Raw genomic sequence first — 21,382 nt, 5'->3', positions numbered from 1 at the left:
CTATCCTTCTATCTGTGCCTTCATCTCTAGCTTCCTTTCTGGTCGTTCTATAGCCGCTGTTGTAGACGGCCATCGTTCTTCTCCTAGATCTATTAACAGTGGTGTTCCTCAGGGCTCTGTCCTATCACCAACTCTCTTCCTTTTATTCATCAATGACCTTCTAAGCTGTACATCTAACCCCATCCACTCATACGCTGATGACTCCACCCTTCACCTTTCCATTCGATTCCCACAACGTCCATCTCAGCAGTTACTTCAACAAACAAGGGATGAGGCTATGGCACACCTAATGTTTGACTTGGCTCATATCTCTTGTCACGGGGTTTTTAAAATATCACGGAGTTTTTAAAATATAAATGCTTAAATGTTATTTAATTGATATTAAAGAGCAGGGACAATGATTGTCTTGCTAAATCAAGCAACGATTCTCTAAGAACGAGAATTTATAAACTTTCTCGACAGTACACAGCAGAGACTAATCACTCAATTGCTGTTTATTAGCACTGTAGCCTCTGGAGAAGGTTACTTCACCCCTGACAATAAATAACTAATACTAACAATAGTATCAGGTTCTTACTGATGCTTAACTCCTAGGTGGCACAACGGATTTTAAGCTTAATACACAAAACTGGCCTAAGTACCAGTTATGAATGGCAAACGTTTATGCAAGCTAGGAGCTATATGGAAAATAAGCTTAACTGCAGAGAAATGAAACAAGAGTGTACATTACATTAAGCTCAAGCAAAAGAACTGTTAAATTTATTGATTACAAAATAAATTTAACGTACAATTCAAATGAATTAATGAGATCGCACTCACTCACTCACTCACGAGCGAAATTCTTATGCCTAGGAAAAACACCTTAATTAAACTCTTAAGACTAGGAAAATACAAGAAGGAAATACTAGTCGATGAATGCTTTGTATCACCAAGGTGGGAGCACTGGGTAACTGTGATTCTAGTGGAGCTTGGGTTGACCTCTCACTTCTGGAGCACAGGACCTCTCTCCGTCAGAGCAACACTGGACTGAGTAAGTCATGTGAAAAAAAGGGGAGCAGTAGGCCGCATTTTTTAACGGTCGAGTGAGCAAAACGCGCCCAAAACAAATCGCTCAGCGGAAGTGCTAATGTCTCACGCAAAGACGATAACGTATGACACTGAAAAATTGATTTGACAAAGCTTCCGTCCAAATGAGCGGTTAACTGAACGATAAACAGTGAGTTTTCCACTAATAGTTCGTGGCTTCTCACAAAAGGGAAATGTCGCGAATTTGATTCGTGACATCTCTAACTGGGGTAAAAATAATTTTGTTGTTTTTAATGCATCAAAGACTCAGTTTTTGCACCTATCAACCCAACAAAATCTTCCACAGGTATACCCACTAATGTTTGATAACATTCAGCTTAATCCTGCATCATCCTTGAACATGCTTGGGGTTTCATTTACTCGGGACTTGTCTTGGAAAGATCATATTACATCTCTTGTAAAATCTGCTTCCAAGAGATTGGATGTGCTAAGCCGACTCCGTTCCTTCTTTACCCCTACACAATTGTTGACTCTATACGGGGGTTTTATCCGCCCCTGTGTAGAGTACAACTCTCATGTGTGGGGAGGCTCCCCACATACAGCTCTTCTCAATAGGGTGGAGTCAAAGGCTTTTCACCTCATTAACTTTCCTCCTCTTACTGACTCCCTTCAACCTTTGTCTCTTCGCCGCACTGTTGCATCTTTATCTCTTTTCTATCGCTACTTCAATGGTCACTGCTCCTCTGAACTGTCTGCATGCATTCCTCCACCCCTATGAAGGGCGCGTAGCACCCGTCTAGCAGCAAACTCTCATCCCTTTTCTGTCCAACTCTCTAATGCAAGAGTTAACCGTTACTCCCAGTCCTACATTTATGCAACAGGTCAACTCTGGAACTGTCTCCCTCTGTCTGTATTTCCTACTTCCTATGATCTCCAGTTTTTCAAACGGAGTGTGTCCAGGCATCTGGAAATGATCGGATCTTGAATTTGGCTCTCTCTTATATTTTGTTTATCTCTTGGAAGGAATAGTTTTGCAGGTTCGTTGCCTTTGGTTCCTTCTTCCTCACATAAAAACACACACACACACACACACACACAAACACCAATACACACACACACACACACACACACACACACACACACACACACACACACACACACACACACACACACACACACACACACACACACACACACACACACCAACACACATGCACACACACCAACACATATACACACACACATACACACACACAAATACCAACACAGAGAGAGAGAGAGAGAGAGAGAGAGAGGAGTAAATACAATTGTGTGGAGGCCTAATTATCTGAATATGTTACCTGGTAAAATCAACACTCTGAAGACGTTCAAGGGTGAGTGACAGAACTAGCGAGAAGTTGGCTCGTCCGAACTCCACATCCCCTACCACACCTACCCAGTGGCCCTGTAAGGAGAGGGGGTGGGGGAATGCAGCGTCATAAACCTTGACAGAGCTTTACTCGAAGGTACAGTATAAAAATCCGAGAGAGCAACCACAATACAATTATCTTAATTAAATGGGTGAGAGTTATTAGCATAGCATAGAAATTCTTTTCTGAATGCACACAGGAAAAATACACATACACATCCCTTGTATGCCGGGGGTATAGCAATAGGGCAACAATAAACACTTCCCCCCAACGCTAACAAAAACAACATGAAACCTACACCACACAACTGTACTCTTACACTAGTGTATTTTCTCTTTCAACAAATGTATCTTGTTGAACAAACCTCTTCTTTTTCCACTAACTACTCCGTCATATATATATATATATATATATATATATATATATATATATATATATATATATATATATATATATATATATATATATATATAATGCAAAGAAAGCGTGAAATGCGTGAAAGGAGAGTGAGAGAGATGAGAAGGATATCTACTGTTCTCATAAATCTGTATTTATATTTGTATTTGTATTTATCAATCTCCACACACACACACACACACACACACACACACACACACACACACACACACACACACACACACACACACACACACACACACACACACACACACACACACACACACACACACACACACACACAGAAATTACCATCATAATAATTTTTGAATGAAACAGAACTAAAGTGTTTACATTGAAGACAGTGGCTATTAGCGCCAAAGTGTAGCGTCATGTGAGGTCAGGTGGTATTTGGGAAGACTGTTTGGCCTCATAAAGCGGACAGGAAAGCCTACACTCAAAGACGATAACACAACAGTCTGCCTTTGTTCTCGACGCCACCAAACTGTCAAAACACAAAAGTTATCTCTACCCTGGTTTGATAGCACTGGACATGGTGGGGCCGAACTTACAAGTAATATATATCATGAATTTGTTAGCCTTCCACCCTGTCTAGGCACGGTCTCTCTGTTTGCTTTTTCCTGTCTGCCTGCCTGCCTGACTGCCTGTCTGTCTTTCCTTCTTGGCTACCTGCTTGACTGCCTTCTAATCTCCTACCTACTGTATATGTCGTCTGTCTATATAAAAACGAAAAGCAATAATCCCATTACCTACCATTCTCCACGTTTCCTACCTTACCAGTTGTCTGCTTGGTTGCTTTTCTAGTCTGCCAGTGTCTCTTTCTGTGTTTCCTTCCTTGCTACGTACTCTGTTGCACTCTTATATCATATCTTCCTACATGTCACCTCTCTTCTAAATAAGTGGGAACTCAGGACCAAGGCCTGCCTATTGATTCTGAACTGCCCACCAGCGTCTCAAACCTGCACTACGACAACTGCCGTGGAATAAATTACCCCTATGGTAAGTACCCTACCCTCTTCCGTAACTGTGATGTGGCTGTTGTCCTCATTCACCTATGATATCGCTCCCTGGAGTAAGTCATTCGACGACCGGCAACTGAGAAACCCTGCAAGCTTCGTCACGCTCTCACAGTTGACTCATGATCCCCTCAAAATTATCGTTAACTGCCAAATATATCCATCCTCTAGCTTACTATTTTCTGCTATGTGTACCTACTTCATTACAAACCTTGATGTACTTGGGGACATTCTCACTCTTTCTTAATTTCCATTCCTTATAATGCCCAGCCGAACGGATAATATATATATATATATATACACACACACACACACACACACACACACACATATATATATATATATATATATATATATATATATATATATATATATTGGGGGGTTTCAAGAATACTCCCCCAGTATCCCTGCTTGTCGTACAAGGCGACTAAAAGGGTTGGTGGTGGGTTAGTGCCCCACCCCGTAAAAAGAACTAACTAAAAAAGCGAATAAAGCGCCTCGGACCCGGACGGACCATACGTTTACGACTTAGGAACGGACAAAGGACATTCTTAGGGTGGTAACATGGAATGTGAGAGGAGAGAATGATGAAGTGAAAGAGAGAGAGATTGTTCAGGTGCTTGAGGATGCAAAAATGGATATATGTGGATTGACTGAAACTAAATGGGAAGGTGAAAGAGTGAGAGAATGGGAATATGGTGTAGGTATATGTGCGGGAGTCAGTGAGAATGAGAGGGCAAGAGAGGGAGTATGTCTGATGATAAGCAAGAAGTGGAAGGAGAATATAAGAGAGTATAGAACAGTGGGTGCAAGGATTGTATGGGTGAGGATAAAAGTAGGTATACAAGCATGGGCGATTGTATGTGTGTATGCTCCAACAGAGGATCGAGTGGCAAGAGTGAAAGATGAGTTTTGGGTGAGAGTAGAAGCATGTATGGACAAGTTTGAGAGGAGCGAGAGAGTGCTGTTGATTGGAGACATGAATGGCAAAGTTGGGAATGTACGAGTGGATGGAGTGGTTGGTCAGTGGGGTGTGCCAGCTGAAGTAGATGGGAATGGTAGTGCTTTGGTGGACATCTGTGCTTGTAAGGGGTTGGCAATAGCCAACACCTACTTTCGTCATAAGATGATACACCGGTATACATGGAGAGTAATGAGGAGGATGGATGGTGAACTTGTTGAACGAGAGGCAATGATAGACTACGTGTGTGTGGATAAGCGAATGAGAAGACAAGTGTTGGATGCAAGAGTGTGGAGAGGGTGGGGGAATGGAGTCTCGGACCATCACTTAGTGATGGCCTAGGTAGAGCTGCAAAGAAAGTGGTTGAGGAGACGAAGGGGAAGACAGGAGGAAGCAGCTCCTGTGAGAAGAGTGGAGAAATTGCAAGATAGTGAGAAAATGACAGAGTATAAGAGCATAGTGGAAGAAAGATTGGGAAGGTATGAGCTAGAGCAGATGGAAGGGGTGGAAGACGTATGTAAGATATTCATGGAAGAGATAGGCGCAGCGTGTGAGGTGGTTTGTGGAGTGAGGAGGAGATGCAAGGGTGTGCAAGGGACAGCATGGTGGAATGATGAGGTGAAACGAGCTGTGGAACAAAAGAAGAAGGCATATGGTGAATGGTTGGCGAGTAGAGGTAGGGGAGAAGATGAGAGAGAGAAGAGAGAGGTGTATGTGAGCAGGAGAAGGGAGGTTAAGAGACTGGTGAAGGAGAGTAAGAAGAAAGTGGGTGAAGAGTTTGGGAGGAATCTGAGTGTGAAATGGAGGGAGAGTAAGAAATTGTTTTGGAAGGAGGTAAAGAAAGTAAGGCAGTGTGAAAGGGGAAATAGTAGGGGAGTGAAAGATAGGAATAATAGATTGTTGGTGAAGAGAGAGAAATTGAGGAGATGGAAGGAGCACTTTGAGGATTTGTTGAATGTAGACATTGAGAGCAGTGTGAGTATAAGTGGTTGGGGAATGACTGGGAGAAGAAGAGATGAGAGGAGGGAGGAAGAGATTAGTAGGGCGGAAGTAGTGGAAGCGATGAAGAAGATTAAGCTGGGAAAGGCCCCAGGAATTGATGGAGTGCGTGGTGAAATGCTTAGGTATGGGGGTGAGATTGTTGTGGAGTGGATATGGAAGTTGTGTAGATTGGCTTGGGAAGAGGGAAGGGTTCCAGAGGACTGGAAATCAGGTATAATTGTTCCTCTGTACAAAGGAAAAGGGGAAAGAGAAGTATGTGGTAACCATAGGGGTATTTGCCTTCTTAGTGTGACTGGTAAAATATATGGTAGAATACTCATTGATAGGGTTAGGCATATAAAAGAGGAGCTAGTTGGAGAAGAACAAGGGGGATTTAGGAAGGGAAAAGGATGTGTAGATCAGATATTTGTTCTAAGATGTTTAGTGGAGAAGTATCTAGAGAAGGGAAGGAAAGTGTATGCTGCCTTCATGGACTTGAAGAAAGCTTATGACAGAATAGATAGGCAAGGTATGTGGAAGGTATTAAGAATATATGGAGTGGAGGGGAAATTGTTGAGTGCTGTGAAGAGTATGTACGAGGGAGCTAGGGCTACGGTGGGAGTGGATGGTGAGCTGAGTGAGTTCTTTGACCTCAATGTGGGACTGAAACAGGGGTGTGTGATGTCTCCATGGCTGTTTAATATATATATGGATAGGGTTGTAAAGGAGGTGCAGGGTAGGGCAGTGGATGTGAGGCTGGCCCTAATGAATGAGGGTGGGATTTGGAAGCTTCCGGTGTTGCTGTTTGCTGATGATGCAGTATTGTTGAGTGAAGATGAATGGGAGTTGCAAGGTTTGGTGAATGAATTTGGGACAGTGTGTAGGAGGAGGAAGCTGAAAGTTAATGTAAACAAAAGTAAAGTTATGGTGTTTGAGAGGAATGAAGTCACAGTGTGCAGTGAGGTTGGATGGTGAGGATATGGAGAATGTGAGTGCATTCAAGTACTTGGGTAGTGTGATGAGTAAGGATGGAACTTTGGGGGACGAAGTACGTGAAAGGGTACAGCAGGGAAGGAAGTTTGTTGGTACACTGAAAGCAGTGATGAGAAATAGGGAGGTGAGTATGGAAGTTAGGAAGTCACTGCATGATGGTATTGTGATCCCTACCCTGACGTATGGAAGCGAGGGGTGGACCTTGCAAGAGGGGAACAAGTCAAGAGTGAGAGCAGTGGAAATGAGTTACTTGAGAGGAGCATGTGGAGTGACGTGGAGGGACAGGTTGACGAATGAAGAAGTGAAGGAACGTTGTGGGGTAGATGTTGATGTGGTTGAGAAGATTAGGAGAAATACACTGAGGTGGTTTGGACATGTGGAGAGAATGGAGAATGAAAGACTGACTAAGAGGGTGTATGTAGGTGAGGTGGAGGGAGGGAGAGGAAAGGGTAGACCGAGGATGAGGTGGAGGGATGGAGTTGAGAGGTATATGAGGGAGGGGGGGATGAGTTGGGGGGAGGGGAGCCAATTGGTGGGTGACAGAGTGACTTGGAGGCGTTTTGCCTGCGGCCACCCTTTGCGGGATTAGGGCGTCGGGCTATAGATAGATAGATAGGTAGATAAAGGGGAATGGAGAGAGCAGGGCGGCTGTTAACATGATTGGTTTTGGGGATGTGCAGAGAAGGAATTTAGTGCCAGGAGACGTGACACTCGCACAGGTGAAGGGCGCTGTGAAACGGCTGAAAAATGGGAAAGCAGCTGGGGTTGACGAGGTGTATGCACAGATGCTTAAGTGTAGTGGAAAGAATAGAATGAAGTGCTTGTTGGAGATATGTAAGAAGGCATGGATGAGTGAAACTGTGCCAGCAGAGTGGAAAAAGGCTGTGATTGTACCCCTTTACAAAGATAAAGGTGAGCGAAGTGAGTGCAAGAATTATCGTGGCATAAGTTTATTGAGTGTGGTAGGGAAGGTATATTGAAGAATTATTATAGAGAAAGTAAGAGAGATATCAGTAGTCCTAGTGAGTGATGAACAGGGTGGCTTTAGAAGTGTCAGAGGATGTGTGGATCAAGTATTTATAGTGAGACAGATAGCAGAGAAGGCTTGTGAGAAGGACCATAAGGTGTTTATGGCATTCATGGATCTGGAAAAAGCATACGACAAAGTAGACAGAGAGGGATTGTGGAAAGTTTTGCGCATGTACGGTGTAGATGGTAAGCTGCTAGGTGCTGTCAAGAGTTTTCATGACTGTAGCGAAGCATGTGTAAGGGTTAATGGGCATCTAAGTGAATGGTTCATGATCGGTGTGGGCGTGCGACAATGTTGTGTGATGTCCCCATGGTTGTTCAATATATATATATGCATGGGATGATGAGAGAAGTAAAAACACGAGTAATGGAGAGAGGGATGGTGTTGGTAATGAATGGTGATAGATGGAATATATCAAATTTGTTGTATGCTGATGATGCAGTACTGCTTGCAAGTACCGGACAAGAACTTGGTAGGCTAGTGCAGAGTTTTGCTGATATCTGTGAGCGTCGTGCCTCGAGAGTGAATGTAGAGAAGAGTAAAGTGATTGTTACTGAGAGAGAAGGTGACTCCCAGTGTGATGTCAAAGTGAATGGAGAGAGACTGGAATTGGTGAGAGGGTTCAAATACTTGGGTACAATGACAGAAAATAGAGGAAAATGTGTAAAAGAAGTTGAAAGTAGAGTGACACAAGGAAGAAAAGTAGCTGGTGCAATGAAGGCCTTGATAAGAAACAGAGGCTTGATGTGTTGCAGCTGCACGAAGCTTACATGAGGGAGTGTTAGTGCCAACTTTAACATATGGGTGTGAGACTATTGTGTGGCATGAAAATGAAAAGTCAAGAGTAAGAGCAGTGGAGATGGGACTGCTGAGGAATGTATGTGGAGTACAGAGGGTGGATAGGATACGAAATAATGTGATTCGTGAAAGGTGTGGAGTGAGGAAGTCGGTGGACACCAGAATCGAAGAGATTGTCCTGAGATGGTATGGTCATGTGGAAAGAATGGATAACAATAGAGTAGTGAAAAAGGTATACCTGAGCGAAACTGAAGAAGGGAGAAGGCGAGGCAGGCCAAGGAGAAGGTGGAGAGATATGGTGGATGAATGTTTGAGGATGAGAGGTTTGGAAGTCGGTGAGGCTAGGGAACTGACAAGAGATCGAGCTGGCTGGATGAATATTGTGAGGAGAAGTGCATTATCAGGGATTTTGGCACTCCTTGTAAGCATGGCAGCGTCCGGATTGACTCAATCAGATACGTTTGTGTGAAGCTGCAGAATATGGTGAATGTTTTTCGTGTATCCGGTAGAGCCAGGATTCCGTGGGCTTGAATGATCAGTGAATGGAAGTGTGGCCTATTTGGATTGGGCAAGTTTGTGCTGTCTGGACATTGCTACTCTTCACTCTGCCCTTGGGTGGGAAAGGAGGTCCGGATGATGATAATATATATATATATATATATATATATATATATATATATATATATATATATATATATATATATATATATATATATATATATACGGTTTGATATTATGACCACTGGTTAAATAATTGTGATTTATCGCATTGAAAGGTCTAAAAGAAGGATTAAGGTTATGAAGTGAGTTAAACATGAATAAATAAGTAAACATGAATATCTTTAAGTTTTAATATTTAAAATTTTTGAAAGATCGGGTTTATATGATCATATTGTCTCATAAAATTTGTCGTTCTTACACGTTTATTGGTTTTTATAAGCTTGTTTACATTTGCATCACAGGTATTACCCCATAGTGTAACAGCATATGGAAGGTGTGGATACACTATTGTATAGTATGTAGACATAAGAGCTTCCTCAGTTAACATTTCTCTAGTTTAATATTGATCACCACATGTTATAGAAATTTTTTAATATTTATATTGCATATACGATTATTCCATGTTAATTTACTATTTATAGTTACACCCCAAAATTTAGTACTGTGTGGTTGATGCACATCTCAAGCAGCAATATAAAGCCTAAGTAAACATATTTCAATTTTTTTATGACTAAAAAGTAAATAATGTTTTTTTCCTTTAACTAATTAAAAGCTTGTTAGCACATATCCAATTGTATATATTTTTAAATTCAGTATTGCGGTTTTGGAAAAAGATGTCAATATTAGTATGAGACATCATGGCATTAGTGTCATCTGAGTTTATAATAAATTTTCAGTTACTGCTAGAATTTGTTAAATCATTAATATATATTAGTAAAAGTAATGGTCCCAATATTGACCTCTGAGGAACCCTTTTTTTCATTGGCTGATAATCGGAAGACAGGTCATTATATACGACATACTGCTTTCAGTTATCTAAGTATGAATTAAAAAGCTCTAGGGGGAGACATCTTATTCCTTAATGTTTTAGCTTTTGAAGCAGTATTTCCTGATCCAGAAAGTCAAAGGCCTTCGACAGAAACACGCCCACTGCATGTTCTTGCATGTCGAAGGCATCGTTCATTAGTGTTGTGAAGGTTACCAAGGCAGAGTCAGTTGACCTATTTTTAGAAAACTATGTTGAACAGGTGTGATTAAATTATTATTATTTAAGAAATCTAAAAGTCTAGAATGAAGTGTTCTTTCAAAAATTTTACTAAAAACAGGGAGTACAGATATTGGTCTATGATCTTTAAGATAATTAAGATCGCCAAATTGAAAAGAGGTGTTACCTTTTCTATTTCAAGGAAGTCTGGAAATATCCCAGAGGCAAAGGACACGTTAATATGTGTCAAAATCTGAGCAATGCTGTTGGGAGAGGCCTCAATTATGTGGGCAGGTATTTCCATAACCACGGGTGGAGTCTTTCATATTCTTGATAATGGACGTCACTTCATAGACTGTTACTGGAGAGAGAGAGAAAAAAGGAAGACTTTATTTACGATTCCAAATATTTTGTAAAGTGAGTGTGTTGGGTGGGACTGAATCTGATATTTTGTTACCAACATTTACAAAATGGTCGATTAATTGGTTCGGTAAATATATTTTAGGGCATATTTTAATCTGGTTGACACTATTATTTTTTTTTTATTTCTTTTGCAAGATTGTCTTAATGATTTTCCAGGTATTTTTCGGGTTCTCTTTCACTTTAAGTTGTCGTGATAATATTTATTTTTTTTTATTTTTTGATTATACCAGTTGGTTTATTACTGTATCTCTCAAAAGTTTGTCCATAGGTTATTGGCCATTTTGTGGCAAGTCTTTCTGGTAGATTTTTTTTTTTTTAATGCATAGATGTTTCCTTGTCTAATATATGGTTTGGACATATGTTTCTCTTTCACTGTTGATGTTTTCACTGGAAATGGCTTTATGGGCACCATAAATTACTTCTTCCCAATGTGTTTTCCATAGTCTAGATGTGAAGCTTTATTTTGTCTAGAAAAATCCCGGCGGCTTATTTTTTTTATTCAAGAATGGTAATTTAGACTTTAACGTATATCCAAATCTAGACATAATAGGAAAGTGATTTGATATTTTAACACACAGTTTATAGTTAAGTTCATTATTTTGTAAATTATTAGTCAAGATGTTATCACTTTTTGTTGAGGTGTTATCAAGTACTCGAGTTGGTTTCCTTATCATCGGATAACACATGTGAGAATACGTAAGTGAAATAAATTCACTGATCTGATTATAGTTACCTTTAAAATATCTCGATTCCAGTCTTCCATTAAATAAATCTGTTTTATACTTATTTTCAGTTAAAGAAATCATTAATTCTGGATAAGAACTGTTCAATATTGTTCTCAGGAGGACGATAACAGGAATCTACAAAATACTTTCTGTCTCTCCCGTCAACACTAAGGCTCACACACCCCAAAAATGGTTCAGTAAATGACAATTCATATAAAGGTGAAATTTGTAAACAATCACGGCTATACAAAGTAACTCCCCCTCTTTCTGTATTACTAAATTGGTTTAATGCAGTATAGTAAGGTATATTATATAAATCCAGTAAGTGCGTTTGCAATCCAGTTTCAGAGACTCCAATATCTATTTCTTTACTGATTTCATCCGCACACTGAGTTAAGAAATGTAAGATATTAGATGGAACACTTCTAATGTTCATAAATAAAAAGTCAAAGATGAACTCTCGGTATTGAACAGTGGTTTCGGTGAATCGATGAAACGGTAGGCTACTGGGTATTGGGGGTAAGCTATATGAGAAGCTGTTATTTGTGTCAGTTTCATTATCTACATTTTCTGGAATGCAATGAAAAAAAAAATCATTATTTAGTTCGGCAAGATTTATGCTTTCGTTATGTTGTATAAAAAGTAGCCCTTCGTCAGTTACTTCGTTATACGGTAAAGTGTTATTAAGAGAAGACATTAGGAATCACTTTACCATATAACGATGTAAATGACAAAGGGCTACTTTTATACAACAGCATAACGAAAGCATAAAACTTGTCGAACTAAGAAGTGTGAAATTTAATATTTTTTATTGCGATCCAAAAAATATAAATAATGAAACTGACATAAATAACAACCACTCATATAGCTTACCCCCGATACCCAGTAGCCTACCGCTTCCTTGATTCACCGAAACCACTGTTCAGTTCCGAGGGTTTGTCTTTGACTTTTTTATTTATGAACATTAGAAGTGTTCCATCTAATATCTTACATTTCTTAACTCAGTGTATGGTTGAAATTAATAGAGAACTAGATATTGGATTATCTGAAACTAGATTGGAAACGCACTTACTGGATTTATATAATATACCTTACTGTAATATATTAAACCAATGTAGTAATACAAAAAGAGGGGGAGTTAGTTTGTATAGCCGTGATTGCTTACAAATTTCACCTTTATATGAACTGTCATTTACTGAACCATTTTTGGGGTGTGTGAGCCTTAGTGTTGACGGGAGAGACAGAAAGTATTTTGTAGATTCCTGTTATCGTCCTCCTGAGAGCAATATTGAACAGTTCTTATCCAGAATTAATGATTTCTTTAACTGAAAATAAGTATAAACAGATTTATTTAATGGAAAACTGGAATCGAGATATTTTAAAGGTTACTACAATCAGATCAGTGAATTTATTTCACTTACGTATTCTCACATGTGTTATCCGATGATAAGGAAACCAACTCGAGTACTTGATAACACCTCAACAAAAAGTGATAACATCTTGACTAATAATTTACAAAATAATGAACTTAACTATATACTGTGTGTTAAAATATCAAATCACTTTCCTATTATGTCTAGATTTGGATATACGTTAAAGCCTAATTTACCATTCTTGAATAAAAAAAATAAGCCGCCGGGATTTTTCTAGACAAAATAAAGCTTCACATCTAGACTATGGAAAACACATTGGGAAGAAGTAATTTATGATGCCCAAATTTAGCAGATTATAGATTTTTACAAATAGGAATAATTTTGAAAAATCGTTTCCAATGAAAACATCAACACTGAGAGAAAAACATATGGCCAAACCATATATTACACGAGGAATTAAAACATCTATGCGTAAAAAAAGAAAAAGAAAAAAGAAAGTAATCGACCAGGGAGACTTGCCACAAAAAGGCCAATAACCAATGGACGGACTTTTAAATAATACCGTAATAAATCAACCAGTATAATCAAAGAATCCAAAAATAAATATTGTCACGACAACTTATATATATATATATATATATATATATATATATATATATATATATATATATATATATATATATATATATATATTTCTCTTGATGGTTCTCATAGTTTTGTATTTGTGTGTTGCATCTTTCTGCAAAGATCGTCTGTTAGTGGCTTCTTCTATCGGCTTCGGTGTTAGAGATGCTTCGTGGCTGAGTGGTTGTTCGTATACTTCCTGGCTGACGTGTTGTTCAGCTGCTTCCTGGTTAACGTTTTGTTCAGCGGCGTGGTTGTGTAATTTGCGTGTTGTTCTGCAGCGTGTTGGTGATTGGTGGAGACTAGTATTTTATCCAGGATTATTAATTTGCTGCTGTTATTAAATTAAGGAAGTTTACCCTCTGAGTTGCCATTTTAATATCCGATGTTCTCTCAGCACGTGGTTTCTGCGCTTCCTGGTAGAGGTCTTCGTTAATGAAGATATTAGATCTCTGAAGCATTTTCATATTCCGGAAAACAACATCCATGTCACTGTAGTTTTTAAATTTTACAATTACGTTCCCCACCCTGTATGCTCTATCGATTTCCAGGTTTGGTAGCTTCACTGTGTCCGTGAAAAGTTTGGTAACTTAAACCGACGTTTATTCCCAGGTATCGTTGAGTTCCTAATTTTTTTCTTGAAATGCACAAGTTGTTCTTTCGTCTTGCATCATTCAAGATGTTGCTTCGCCTCGAGATATCTTGTAATGCTTCATGCATGGCCGAATTTTCTTGTCGAAGATTCGCAGTGATGGCACAATCCTCGCTGTTTTTCCTTTGATGATATTTTAGCTGAATTTTCACGGAATTCAGTTCATGTTGCTTGAACTCTAAACTAGTTTTTAGTTGGTGAATGGTACCTTATAGTTTGTCATTCTTATTATTTGCTTGTTTCGCAAATACTTTCAGTGCACTTTTAAAAGCAGCATTCTATGTTTCTATAATAGTTTAATTTCTTCCATCTTCATGGTTGTTGCGTAATGAACTGGATATTGGCAGGGTGTGGACTGCTGGCCTGGTGTGAGTTGAACGGTGACGAGAAGTGGACTGCACAGTGAGGTTGGATGGTGAGGAAATGGAAAATGTGAGTGCATTTGCATACTAGGATAGTGTGATGAGTAAAAATGGAAGATTAGAGGATGAAGTGCTTGAAAGGGTGCAACAAGGAAAAAGTTTCTTTAAAGCAGTGACTAGGAATAGAGAAGTGAGTATGGAAGTAACAAAAAAAAAAAAAATCGATGCATGATAGTATTGTGATACGAACTCTAACGTATGGAAACGGAGCTTGGACCTTGTTGGAAGGACATATGAAAAGTGAGAGCAGTGGAAATGAGTTATCTGAGAGGAGCATGTGGAGTTCCACTTAGAGACCGACTGACAAATGAGGAAGTGAAGGAGAGTTGTGGTGTGGATGTGGATGTGATAGAAAGCGTTAGGGAAAATACAGTGAGGTAGTTTGGCCATGTCAAGAGGATGGAGAGTGAGACGAAAGAAGAGCGTATACGTGAGTGACGTGGAGGGGTGGGAAAGGGAGGAGGAAGCCAAGGATGAGATGGAAGGTTGGAGTGGAGAGGTGAATGAGAAAGGGTAGTGTGAGCTGGGAAAGTCAGCGAAATGGAAGTGATGTGTCTGTGGCCACCTCTTTCGAAACTGAGGCGTCTGAATATATATATATATATATATATATATATATATATATATATATATATATATATATATATCTGCAGTACATATATATTGTGGTAGGTGGTGGCGACCATCATCCACCCACTTGATGTAGTGCTGCCTACTTCATTCTAAGCTTTTATCATTCTTTTTCTGTGCCTGGCCTCCTCTCTTCCTATTATTCCCATCTTTCCTGTCACTTCTTATTGCTTTTCTTTTTTTACAGGTGGCTTTACATTGAGTGACAAGCCAAATGGTTTCCAGTAAACCAAAAAAAACACATTTACAACGCTGGGTGGTAACCATATAACCAAACCATACGTGCTCCCTACGTGTCAACAAGTGGGTTGGTGGAGGGTTAGTGCCCCTCCCTGTGAAACAAATAGCTTAAAGTCAAATGGCCACCCCTTACGGGATTATGGTGTCTGGCAATAGATAGATAAATAGACATATACACACACACACATATATATGCATATATATATATATATATATATTGTTACATAGCCTATGATTTCATCATCCTTTGTATAATTCTAATGTATAGTATGCTGCATGTTTGATCACGATTCGCCTCGTGGCTTCCATAGTGACCAAGCTTCCGTGTTCTACCTCACTCCCCCCCTTCTCCTCCCTTATAGTATAGTAAGTCGTTCTTTCTGTTGTTCAGAGCAGGAGTGTCAACTCTTTGTCCCTTATGGCTTCATTTGCGCGTCCTTCTTACAAGTTGTATCAAGCTCTGCCGGCCCCTATATAATGAGCTCAGTCTCCGCATTAATTGCCACTTAGATCTACTCCTCATTTTGTTCACATCTCTGTCCTCCCCTGTACAGTTCTTATTAATTTTGTGAGTGCTCAGGAAGTCTCCAACCATCTAGCTGCTGTGTAATTTGAGTATAAGTGTTGTTACATTTTTTTCTTGTACTGTGTGGCATGGGGTGTTGGTTCGTGGGCCTGGTAAGGTTTTTGTGATTCATGTAGAGTTTTTGGTGTCAGCCAATGTTAACAATATTTTGTATCTGTAATAATATATCTTGCATTAACTGAGCATTATCCGGTTTTCTCATTTTATCAGGGCTGACTTAGATAAATTTACTCTTGCTAATTTCGTGTTAATAGAGGCTATTGCAGTTAACCATATATTTAACCTGTTTTTTGCCATTACTTTATCCTTATGAGTCCTGAATGTTTAGTTGTTAGTTTGAGCATTAAACTTTAACTTGTAATTTTACCTAACTCTTTTGTTTTGAACCTGGAACTTTGCGGGACAGTAGTGATTTTAATATTCTCACTTGAAGTGTTCATTATCTCTCTCTGTTCCGTAACATAAATTTGGCGACCTCTTATCAGGATATTCAGGATATTATCATAAGGATATTGCTTGATATTTGTGACTGTGATTTATTCATGATGTCTACTATTACTACTCTTGATGAAGCCAAAGATTTTTTGTCAAATGTGCAAACAGTGTGTGATGTAGAAAACAGAACAAAGAATGAACTTAAGCTTGTTGCTCAACAATTGGGAATTGCTGTTCGCTCTCATCATTCTAAAGATCAAATTGTTGACATGATTAATAAAAGCTTGTTTAATGTAACTCCTCCAGATGAGGAAACGCAGATTGAAATAGCTAAGTTACAGCTAGCCCTGCAGGAGGCTCATGCTAAGGAGGCTGAGTTTCAGGCTCGTGCTAAGGAGGCTGAGTTTCAGGCTCGTGCTAAGGAGGCTGAGGCTAAGGAGGTTGAGTCTCAGGTTCGTATTCAAAAGGCACAGGTACAGGCTCAGGCACAAATTGAACTTGCTAGGATTCAGGCAGACCATGAGTATCGCATGAAACAAGGTGCAACTGGATCATCTAGCTCTGATGATTTTGATGTGGCTAAAAATGTTAAACTTGTCCCTCCTTTTAATGAATCTGATTTAACAAAGTATTTTCAGTTGTTTGAGAGGGTAGCTACAGGTTTTAATTGGCCCAAAAAGTATTGGCCAGTACTCCTTCAAACTGATCTCACCGGTAAAGCTCAAGTAACTTATGCATCTTTGCCTCAGGATCAATCTGATAATTATGATGTAGTTAAGAGCTTGATTCTTAAGGCCTATAAGCTTGTTCCTGAAGCCTATAGAGTAAAATTTAGGACAACTTATAAGCAAGATAAGCAATCCCATGTTGAGTATGCAAAAATCAAAGAAGATCTGTTAGAGCAGTGGTTAAATTCTAAGAATGTGGATTCTGATTTTGGTAAATTTAAGCAGATGATTTTGCTGAAGGACTTCAAAAGGTGGATTAATAAAGATGTAAGCCTATATCTTGATGAGAAAAGAATAGATAATTTGTCTGATGCTGCAGTTTTAGCTGATGAATATGTTCTCACTCACAAGAGATATTCTAAAGAAAAAAGGAAAGCTGAGAGTAAGTACGTTGCCTCTACTCAGAGTACAGGTAACAGGAAAGCGAATAAAGATGATGTTTCTCAGGAAGTAAATACCAGCTTCACCTCTAGATTTCAGAAAAGTAAATGTACTTATTGTAGTAAGCTTGGTCATACTACGGAGAAATGTTTCAGGAGACAGCGTGATGTGAACAAAAAGGAGTCTTTAAATATTCAGTCAATTGGTCTAGTGTCCACCCTTGAGAGTTCCCAGAATTCTTTAACCGAGTTAACTGAACCTGCTTTGAGGGGTAAATTAAATTCTCATGATGAAGCTCCTCTTTTGAGCAGTAACGTGGGTGACACTCTCAAGAGTTCATGTGCTAATTTCCTGTCTGATGGTTTTGTCAGTCCTCTGGACAGTAATGACAGGAAATCAGTTAAAATATATTGTGATACAGGTGCTTGCCAATCCCTTATGCTGACCAGTGTTCTAGGCTCTAATGTTAATTCCTCTGATGAAACTGTAATCTTACAAGGTGTAGGGAATAATTACTTCTCTGTCCCTCTGTGCAGAGTGAATTTAGAGTCTGGTTTTGTTAATGGTTCCGTTATGGTTGGGTTGGTTGAGACACTCCCAATGTCAGGTGTAATTTTCTTACTTGGAAATGATATTGGTGGAAGTCAAGTGTGTCCAGCTCGTCAGTTGTCTAGTGAATCAGTGACTGTGACCCAGGATTGTGATGTCCCTGATGTGTTCTCTGCATATGCTGTCACTAGGGCTAAGTCTAAAGTTACTGGTGACTTAGAGGATAATGATGATGATGATGTTATCCTAGCTGACACTTTTCTTGCTAATTTGGACCACTCATCAGATGAGGCAGTACCCCGTAGTGTTGATATTTGTCTCGTCAAGAGTTGGTTGAGTTGCAGGTTGGTGATCCTGAGTTGAAAGGTCTAGCTAACTCTCCTTGCAGTGAACAAGAGTCAGCTAGTGCTTCTACTTGTTATTATATAAAGTCAGGAGTACTTATGAGAAAGTGGAGACCCCCAACAGCATCAGCCGACTGTGAATGGGAGGTTGTACATCAAGTTGTCATCCCTCGTGTTTGTAGGCAAGATATCATTAGAGTGGCTCATGATTCCAGTTTGGCAGGACACCTTGGAGTGAGGAAGACTGTGGCACGCATTTTGAAACACTTCTACTGGCCAGGTATCTTCAGAGATGTTTCCTGGTATTGTAAGTGTTGTCACACCTGTCAAGTTGTGGGGAAGTGTAATCAGACCGAAAAGGTTGCACCTCTAGTTCCCATTCCTCCTTTTGAGGCGCCATTCACCCGTGTGTTGGAGGATATTGTGGGCCCTCTTCCTAAGACTTCTTCAGGATTTTCCTATGTGTTGACCATGATTGATATGTCTACTCGTTATCCTGAAGCCACTCCACTTAGAAATATCTCAGCAAAGAACGTGGTTAAGGAAATGCTAGGGTTCTTCACCAAGTTTGGTCTGCCCAAGGAGGTACAGTCAGACCGGGGAAGTAATTTCATGTCAAATGTTTTCAAGCAGTCTCTGAAAGAGTTGTGCATCACCCAGATCACGTCTTCAGCTTACCATCCCCAGACCCAAGGAGCGTTGGAGAGATATCATCAAACACTCAAATCAATGCTCAGGAAATACTGTTTGGAACATCGGAAAGACTGGGATAAAGGTCTTCCATTCGTTGTATTTGCCGCAAGAGAATCTCCAAATGAATCACTGGGCTTCTCATCCTTTGAAGTAAGAGGACCCCTTAAGCTACTCAAGGAATGCTGGCTGTCGGAGGAAGATGACGTCAACTTGCTGGAGTATGTGATGAAGTTCAAAGAACGGCTGTCCACTGCTTTACAGCTGGCGAGAGAGAATTTAGGAGCTGCTCAGGAGAAGATGAAGACTTGGTATGATAAGAAGTCCAGGTTAGGCCACTTTCAGCCAGGAGATCAGGTTTTGATTCTGCTAGCAGTGCATGAGCAACCTCTTCAAGCCAAGTTTAGTGGTCCTTATTTCGTGGAGAAGAAACTCAGTGATGTCAACTATGTCATCGCCACACCATATCGTAGAAAGAACAAGCAACTTTGTCACATCAACATGCTAAAGTTATATCACAGGCGGGACGAAAATAACCCAGTCTGCACTGTAGCTGTTCCAACCGAGTCTGCAAGTGAAGCTCTCCCATGCAGTGTGAGCCTGAGTGATAGTTTGGGGAAGAATCCTGATATCATGAATGATCTCCAGACAAAGCTTTTTCATCTACCTCCCGAGGAAAGGCAGGAGTTTTCGGCATTACTGCAGGAGTACCCGCAAGTGTTCCCTGACACTCCAAGAAGAACCACTGTGTTGATGCATGATGTCGATGTTGGAGATGCAAAGCCAATTAAATTGCCTCCTTACCGTGTGAACCCAGTGAAAGTTCCTCTCATCGAGAAGGAGCTTGGCTACCTGTTGGACCACAAGATGTTTGAGCCCTGTCAGAGCGAGTGGAGATCTCCTGGGTCACAGCGGCTTTGCATCGACTACAGACGTGTTAATCAGATAACCAAAACAGACACTTACCCTCTCCCTTGCGTGGAAGATTGCATAGACAAGATCGGAAAGGCTAGGTAAATAAGTAAGTTTGATTTGTTAAAAGGATACTGGCAAGTACCTGTGACTGAACGTGCTAGGGAGATCTCATGTTTTGTAACACTAGGAAAGACTTTTACATGTTCTGTAATGCCATATGGTATGAAGAATGAACCAGCCACATTTCAGAAGCTCATGAATGTTGTAACAGAGGGTTTGGCAGGGTGTGTTGTTTATATTGATGATGTATTAATCTTCAGTGACAACTGGAAAGATCACCTATGCCATGTCAGTAAATTTCTTGAGCTTTTGGTTCAGGCTAATCTTGTAGCTAATTTATCAAAGTGTGAGTTTGGTCAAGCTAAAGTTCAGTACCTTGGGTACATAACTGGTTATGGACACGTTGCACCACCAGCAGCTAAGGTTCAGGTTATTAGTGATCTTCCCAGACCTAAAAGTAGGAAAGAGCTACAAAGATTTTTGGGAATGGTAGGTTATTACAGGAGATTTGTTCTTAACTTTTCAATTCTTGTATCACCACTTACAGACCTACTGAAAAGGGAGTAAATTTGTCTGGACCGATAACTGTGAATCCTCTTTAAGTAAACTTAAAGCTCTCCTATTAAGTCAGCTAGTGCTTGCTACTCCAAATTTTGCTAAGCCTTTTAAGATGGCTGTTGACGCAAGTGATACAGGAGCTGGGGCTGTTTTGCTGCAAGAGGATGATCAGGGTATTGAACACCCTGTATCTTATTACCATAAGAAGTTCACTCCACCTCAAAAGAACTACTCAACTATTGAGAAAGAGCTTTTCGCCTTGATTTTGGGTTTACAGCATTTTTCATTTTATTTGTGTTCTGGTTTTGACCCCATAGTCATTTATACCGATCATAACCCACTGAAATTCCTTAGTAAGTTTAAAGATAAATATCAGAGATTGACAAGATAGAGTCTACTTCTTCAGGAGTATTCATTAGACATACAACATGTCAAGGGGAAAGAAAATGTTATTGCAGATTGCTTATCTAGACTTTAGACAGATTGTTTTAGAGTAATAAGAAATTTCCTTTGTAAATTTCTTTTTTTTTTGTGGGGAGGTGTTACATAGCCTATGATTTCATCATCCTTTGTATAATTCTAACGTACAGTACGCTGCATGTTTGATCACGATTTGGCTCGTGGCTTCCATGGTGACCAAGCTTCCGTGTTCTACCTCACTCCCCCCTTCTCCTCCCTTATAGTAGAGTAAGTCGTTCTTTCTGTTGTTCA

General features: G+C 39.9%; 1 protein-coding gene across 1 annotated transcript in view; it reads right to left on the bottom strand.

Moving 5' to 3' along the window:
• The window catches only part of LOC145402607 (ionotropic receptor 21a-like), a 107,804-nt gene that overhangs the window by 64,577 nt on the left and 21,845 nt on the right, over positions 1-21,382 (bottom strand). Inside the window, exon 6 of the mRNA XM_080274600.1 lies at positions 2,367-2,470. Coding sequence (XP_080130726.1) covers positions 2,367-2,470 — 104 coding nt within the window. The remainder of the gene's footprint in view (positions 1-2,366; positions 2,471-21,382) is intronic.

This window comes from Coenobita brevimanus, chromosome 58, assembly GCF_032717465.1.
Source record: "Coenobita brevimanus isolate Jiangsu-jjx chromosome 58, ASM3271746v2, whole genome shotgun sequence".
NCBI lineage: Eukaryota > Metazoa > Arthropoda > Malacostraca > Decapoda > Coenobitidae > Coenobita > Coenobita brevimanus.
Note: the sequence above shows the minus strand (reverse complement) of the source record. Positions and strands in the feature narration are given on the sequence as shown.